At 48.7% G+C, this 7,522-nt stretch overlaps 1 protein-coding gene across 1 annotated transcript in view; it reads left to right on the top strand.

Moving 5' to 3' along the window:
* Positions 1-3,904: 3,904 nt before the first annotated feature.
* The window catches only part of LOC118597989 (F-actin-monooxygenase MICAL3-like), a gene marked incomplete at its 5' end in the record, with an annotated part of 9,247 nt that continues 5,629 nt past the window's right edge, over positions 3,905-7,522 (top strand). The window contains 3 exon segments of the mRNA XM_036209894.1: positions 3,905-5,013; positions 6,500-6,952; positions 7,028-7,163. Coding sequence (XP_036065787.1) covers positions 3,905-5,013; positions 6,500-6,952; positions 7,028-7,163 — 1,698 coding nt within the window.

The following is a 7,522-nucleotide window of genomic DNA, read 5'->3' as shown; positions in this document are numbered from 1 at the left end:
CTAAATGGACTATTTTGTATTTTACAAATATTTTTTAGACTATTTTACAGACTGATGAACATCTGACCAACCAGGTCTTTGTGAAGAGTACTTTCTGGAACTTAAGATCCTAGTTCAGGATTCAATTTGTCAATCTGGACCAGCGTCCTGAATGCTTCTTACTATAGAATCTATATTTTTAATTTTGTTTCTGGGCCTCTTTTTTTCTGGGCCACTGACCGTTCACTGCTCACCTCTGTAGTATCTGCTTGCTGGGCCAGAACTGGATCATTTTCATGTTAAAAAAGGCTCAGTAGGGGTGTTTCTGATCCGTGGAGGAGAAGGAGGTTTTCCATAGGTCATGAAGTCCAGGATTTGACAGGATAAACAGACTGATAGTGTTACCTCTCTGCACTGAGCAGGATTCTGAATTCATCAGAGGAGCAAAACAGTTCTGACCCGCATCTCTGTTATCAGCACCGAAGGAGAAGAACACAAATGTAATAGAAATTCCTCACATGAAGCCATTTCCACACAGACTCACTTTGGCTCCAACACTCACACAGACCAAGCAGTTTCTCCGATTAATAGGCTATGAATGGCTAATACGACTCACCCCCCTCTCTTGTTAACGAGACGTGGAGCAATTTGTATAATTATGTCTGTGGCAGGAAGATTTCCTGTGTCTAAGCATATTTTAAGACCAGCTTTCTCCCGGCTTTTGATTACGTATTTACTTTGGGCTTTTCAGCTCGCTGCTCTTCCTCTCACAATCATTTTTGAATAATTCATCTCTTTGTTCCACTGTGGGATCATTTGTCTTGAGATTTACTCCCAATTTCTCTGGTGTTGGTTGATCAAATTTCCTTTTCCTCAAACGATCACAGAACAGTTTTCTGTCAGAGTCTCATGTCAAGTGTGTCTTTTTCCTGACGGCGTTCTCTGCGTGAACACCAGCCACACAAAGTGTTTGGGGGCTAAAGAGGATTTAAACCTCCATCTTTACTCTCTGGAAGAGTTTCAAACAGCAGAACTTTCTCCTCAAACCTTCAAAAACCAAACTGCAGACGTCCAGCCACATCGTCACTTGTTGAAGTTCTTTACCGTGTTTGCCATCTCTGTTTATGCCTCTTCTGTTTTCATAGAATTTGTTTCAGCTCTTCAGCTTTAGTGACCCTCACTGCTATAGAACATTAAATAAAACTTCTTTTTTTACTCTAAACTTGATTTTAAAGTTAAAGGAATAGTTCTGATTATCTCAACTTCTTTCACAATCATGAAATTAAATTGATTCAGATATCAACATTTTATCTCTGCTATTTTAAAAACAATAAAAAAACATATTTTTTTAAAAAACAAATGGAGCTCTGATTAAAACTTAAAACACATAAAACAACGCCACATGTTTGCACAACTTCCTCTATCCACTGATCACAACTTAACTTTAAACTTGAGTTTAAGGAACTCTGCATCTCTGATTGAAATCGCCTCACGTCCCCAAAACGCGAGATGATCGCAGGTTTTTAGGCTGAAAACCCAGGCTAAGTGGGCAGAAAATGTGGGTCCTTATTGGGTTTGTTCACAGTTTCTGTGGGGGCCCCACTGTAGCATGCTAGCGATCTCCAGTGTAGCATGCTAGCAAGGACCACGGTGCCTTGCTAGTGAGCTCTTCTGAGGCGAGCTAGTGATCTCCACTGTAATATGCTAATAAGCTCCACTGTAGCATGCTAGCAGGCTCCTCTACAGCAAGCTAACGGGTTCCTCTGTAATGAGCTACTGAGCTACACTGTAGCATGCTCGTGTGACCCTCTATAGCGAGCTAATGGGCTTTGTGTTTTAGCATGCTCTTGATGCACTTTTCTGATGATGGAGGACATTTATTAAGACAATTAATGCATTTTTAGTATTTATTGACCTAAATCAATGTGTACCAGGAGCAGATGGAAAAAGCTTGTAAGTGTGACATAGAAGCTACGATCAGCAGGCAACAAGTTTCCCTGCTCCATTCCGATGCATCCACTTAGATCCATGATCATCTTTGTTTTCCTCGTCTGAGCTGGAATCTGGATCCAAACTGTACGACTGGATAGAAACCATATTACTCACCATTTGTGCTGCATCAGTTAAATTAGCTTTGGGTGATGGGAAGGGAGGTGGGGTTGCTCTGCCCCAATGAGCTCCTGAACTGTTTTTTTTTTTTTTAGATTTAGTCTAAAAACAGCAGAATCATCATCAGAAGACCACTGAGAATTATTTTACAATAAATGATTTGAGAGGAACCTTTAAGCATGCTTTTGACAGACATACAATTGAACTACAATTTTATTTTACCTTTTTGATTTTATGTCTTGAATAATTTGTATTTTTCCCTTACTTTGTTTTCAGGTTTCTGGGAATTTCCTGGAGCCAGGTCTGTTGGACCTTCATCACATCAGTCCAGTCACGGCCGGTCCGGTTCCACCGGCCTCAGATGACTCCTGGGAATGGGATGAAACGGATATGACAATCGGGGAGGCGGATCTGCACGGAGCGCCGGAGCCTGACCTCACACATGACCTGCCGACGCGATCCCACCCCCCTTCAGACTACAGCAAAAACCCCGACTCAGCCGCGCCGAACAGCCGAGCGTTCCCCGCTGACAACAAGAAAGTCTACCAGGTGTACAGTCTTCACAATGTGGAATTGTACCAGCAGCCTCAGTTTCCCCTGCCGCCCTCTTTACTGCACCAAACCAAAGCTGGAAAACGGAAACATCAGGTCCTGCTGAAGAGCTTCAGTAAGGATTCCTCCTTTTCCTCCATCGAATCTCTCCCGGATCTCCTGGGAGGTTTGATGCCGAGCAGCCCACAGCAGGAGGCTCATGGAGGCGGCAGAAGGAGCGGCCAGTCTGAGAACAGCCGGCGCTCCGACTGTGAGAGCGGGATTGTGAGTGACACTGGAGACACAGAGACACTGACCACCAATTCAGAGAGCCAAGGGAAGGAGGAAGACGAGGGTGAAGAAGAGGAAGTGAGGAAGGATGCCAGTCTGTCCACAGACAGGCAGAGAAGTGAGACAGGCGTGACAGAGAACGGTTGGAGAGTGAATCGACAGAGAGGAAATGAGGAGGAGAAGCGGAGGAGGAACAGGAAGCGGGGAGGAAACGCTGTAGAAATCCTGATCAATGGTTATGGGATCCTGACCCCCCCTGACTCAGACTCTGACTTGGAGGGTTTGGATGTTGGCTCCTCCTTCATTAGGAGCAGCGCCGGCCGATGCCTTCCTTCAGAGGCTCCAGGTTCTCCCATCCATCACCAGAAAAGTCCGGTTTTATCGTCTCTGGACTCCCTCCTGGGTCTGAGCGTGGAGCTTTTCCCTTCCAGGGAGGCTCTGCATCGCAGCGCCTCCCTGGAAAGCTGCCTGGTTTCCTGCTACAGGGAGGAGGCAGAGGAGGGAGGCAGCTTCTCCTGCATTGGAGACCTTCAGGGAGGAGTAGCCACAAGGGAGCCGAGGAGCGTTGAGAACACTTATGGAGGGCCATCTTCTGGGGAGCTGAGTCAGAGAACTCTGGATCTCCTGAAACGCCTGGAGAACATCCAGAACCCCCTGGGGGCCAAAATGACCCGCAGCGTTTCGGACATGACCCTTCGGACCAGCTCCTCTGAGAACAGGAGGCTCTCTGCTTCGCCGCGTGTCCGGCGCTCTCCGGTCTCAGGGATCCAGGAGAGTTCGGCAGCTACCTCCCTGACAGAGCTGAGCAGCAACGAGGACTGCTCCCTGGGTTCTGAGGATTTCAACCGGGTCAGAACCCCTCAGCAGCTTTTTCTTCACCCAAACATGGCAGCCAACAGAGACTCCTACAGGAGCCCCAACAACAACCGAGGCGGCGACGAAGCCGACGCAGCGAGCTTGAGCATGGTGGTGAACGTCTCCTGCACTTGCACAGACGAGGAGGAGGAGGACAGCGACCTCCTGTCTTCCTCCACGCTGACTCTGACCGAGGAAGAGCTGGGAGTCCGCGATGAAGAAAACCGATCGGAGGAGAAACTGAGCGGGGCCTCCTCTGGGAATGACATCGATGAGGAGGATGAGGAAGAGGACATGGAGGGCTGCTACATGCTGGGCTTTGAGTACATGAAGAAGGAGCTTCAGAGCTGGATCCGATCTCCTCGCTCATGCGCCTCCTCCAGGACCGAGGCGGTCCTCTGGGATGAGCTGCAGTGTGGGGGCATGATGTCCTCCGCCCTGGCGTCGTCATCGCTCCCCAAAGAACAGCCTTCGAACCCCACAGCTCCCAAACTGATGGAGAGCAGGAGCAAAGCGGAGCAGGCTCCAACCAAAGCCCGTCAAGAAGAGGAGGTGAAGAACGGCAGGAGCACGGCGAGGAGCTTCGTCAGCCAGTTTGTGGACGACGTGGAGAACGGAAACGTGGAGCCCAGCGCTCTGAAGGGGAAAGACGAGGACGAGCTCCTCCGAGAGGAGTCCAGCGTCTTCATCAAGAAGGGAGAGTGTCAGCAGGAGCTGTATCTTCAGCCACCGCGCGCCTCCTCCACGCACATGTGCTTGTCACCATCCTGCGAGCTCCTCCCCTTTCCGTCCAAGAGAGCCTCCTCCTTGGTGGGGCAGCTAAGAGGAGAACTGCCCTGCCACAGTGTGTGCACCTCCTCCCCTCCCTCCCTCTCCCCCGTGGAGGACTCCAGACCCCACAGGGGCTCCCATCCCAGCTCCGATGGAGGGAGGAAGGCCATCACCATCCAGGAGAAATTCAAGTTCTCCTCCATTGTGACGGAGGAGGCCAAGAAGGAGGTCAGAGCCAAAGGTTCTTCTCTGCCTCCCAAAAAGTGGGCCTCCTGCTGCAGACACCGTTCACCACCCCCCCATCCTGTCCAGGACAGCAAGAAGGAGAATGAGCGTGACTTTGTCATGGAGATCATCGACATGACAGCCGTGGCGCTGAAGAGGAAGGAGAACCCGACCGAAGAACCGGACCGCAGCCCGACCAGCCGGGCCGATCCAGACCAAAGTCCTGCATCGGCGGCGCAGATCCGAGAGAAGGTGGAGTATCCAAACACGGCAGACGAGTCAGGTGGTGACAAATGTAGATCCTGAGCTAGTAGAAGAGAAGTCGGGGTGTAAAGTAGGGGCGGGCAGACTTGTTGACTTCTGCGCCACAAAGGGTTCTAGAACTTTACAGATGGGCCGGATCAGATGCTTGAAGTGTTTTGATAAGTGAACTCATGACAAAAAAACAACATGAAATCTGGACAAAAACACGCTTTTTTCATTTAGAACTGTGGTTTTGGTTCTACTTTAAGCTGCATTCAAACCAAACGCCCAAATGCAACGCCTCTCTTTTGCCGCGCGGCGAATTCACTGCTTGCCGTCTGTCAAAAAATCTAATCTAATACCTAATATTTTAGCATTATGCTAGAATATGAGTAAAAGGAGGCATTTCTCAATTTTTTTACGCTACTTTGGAGTTTAGCTAATATTTTAGCATTATGCTAGCAGTTTTTGGCAAAATTAAACTTTTTTGTGTGTTTTATAATAATTTAGAGTTTGGCTCATACTTCAGCATTATGCTAGCTGCTTTGGCTAATTTAGACATTTTTCTAGTATTTTAGGCTAATTTGGAGTTACTAATATTTTAACATTATGCTAGCTGTTTAAGCAAAATTAGACTTTTTTTCCAGTTTTTGGGCTAATTTGGCATTTTGCTAATATTTTAGGAATTTTTGTCTTAAGCCTTTTCAGCTATCAGCTTCTGCATTTTTAGCTATCAGTTTCAGCATCTTCAGCTATTAGCACTAGCCTCTTCAGCAGCCAGATTCAGCTTACAGCATTCACACTAGAATTATTGCTGGTAAAGCTATATATCTAGTTTCAGATTGTATCCATTTTGGTAAAAATTTGGACTGTATCACAGCGTCACAGTTAAATCTTTTATGTATCTATTCGTGGATCATATATGGAGATCCGTATAAAATCTTTTAAGAAAGAAAGATACATTATATCGTTTTTTCATCCAGTTCAAATCCTGGATTCAGGTCAGGATCCAGCGTTTCTGGAGGCGGGGCTTCCTGCTTTCAGGTGCAAATGAATTCAAGAGAAGCTAAAGTTGTTTCTCTTAATTTGCTTACTCAGTTGAAGTAATTCAATAAATCGCATCACAGATTATAACTTTAAAGATATGATGAGTAATTTTCTACAGTAGCTTAGCGAGCGCAGTAATCTAAAAGCTCATCAGTGTTCACTGATCATTTCACTTCAGAGAGGCAGAACCAATCAGGCAGGAAACTTTGCTCTGTCTGACTAGAAACTTTGTAAAACATTATTTAAAAAACAAAAATCAACAGAGTGGAAATAATGAGAAATAACCCCAAAGTACACGAAGAAACCCAATTTAAAACAATGAAATGGAACTGATGACAAATGTTTATGCAGAATCTGAGCTTTGTTGTGTTTCCACAGAAACATCACAGCTAAAATCCACATGTATGTTAGCATCAAACATGCTATAACCCCCCTCCCTCGTCCACAGGTGCTGGAGCTGTCCCACAGACCTCTGCACCTCCGGAAGGGCGACTTCTACTCCTACCTGTCCTTGTCGTCCCACGACAGCGACTGTGGGGAGGTCAGCCAGTGCGCTGAGGACAGGAGCTCCACCCCGCCGCCCTACAGCGTCCCGGCGCCTGCACCCCCCACCACGGGGCAGTTCACAAGCACCAAACGGTACAACTCAGCCGGCAGTTCAGCTGAGTCTTCCGAATCTCCCCCTCCCTGCCTCCCCTTCGGGGCGGGAGGCAGTCGTGCTGTCGACCAGCCGGAGGACCCCCTCAGTCCTGGCTCCTGCCTGCCCCCCAGTCCAGACATCCGGGACGAGGAGACGCTGTTCCCAGCCTGCACGGAGGAGGTTTACCTCGGCCCACCTCTTTGCTACAGCATGCTCCTGTCTAAGAGGCCAAGCTTCCTGCAGAGGCCCGGCGTGGACCTGGTCAGAACCCGAGCCTGGAGTTCTGGACTGTCTGAACAGTCCCAGAATGTCTGACGGTCTTCTCTCTGTTTTCAGGTGCCTCGCCACTGCGTCTTTCTCTCCTCAGCGAGCGACTGCCTCCAGGACCCGGGCTACAAATTCAGCAGCCCTCCGCCTCTTCCTCCCACCTCCTCCGGGCTGGAGGAGGAGCAGCGAGATGAGGAGCAGCGAGGTGAGCACCTGAACCTTTCCTGTGATGTTGGGCTGAAGCAGGAGCGCTGTGAGTGTCAGCACGCTGTGAAGAAGAGGAGTGGTAATGAGGGGCCTCTTTATCTTAATCCCCGAGCGCATATCGGCCTGATAGACTCCTCCGCAGCCCGCCGTTTGGCAGATACCAGACGCTTGAATCCAATATGGCCGCTGTAATGACCAAGATAAGTGTCTGCAGCTCCCCCTCAAATCCCTCAAAAGAGACAGCCCCCGCCGGCACACGTGCTAATCCCAAAATTAACTGCGAGTGACAGAAGGATGTGTGTGGGGGGGGCCTGAGGTAGAAATGAAAGTGGTGAACCAGGAGAAGATAGGGGGGGG

This window comes from Oryzias melastigma, linkage group LG22 (genome assembly GCF_002922805.2).
Source record: "Oryzias melastigma strain HK-1 linkage group LG22, ASM292280v2, whole genome shotgun sequence".
In the NCBI taxonomy this organism is placed as follows: Eukaryota; Metazoa; Chordata; class Actinopteri; order Beloniformes; family Adrianichthyidae; genus Oryzias; species Oryzias melastigma.
The sequence above is the reverse complement of the archived record's forward strand: the minus strand, read 5'-3'. Positions and strand labels throughout refer to the sequence as shown.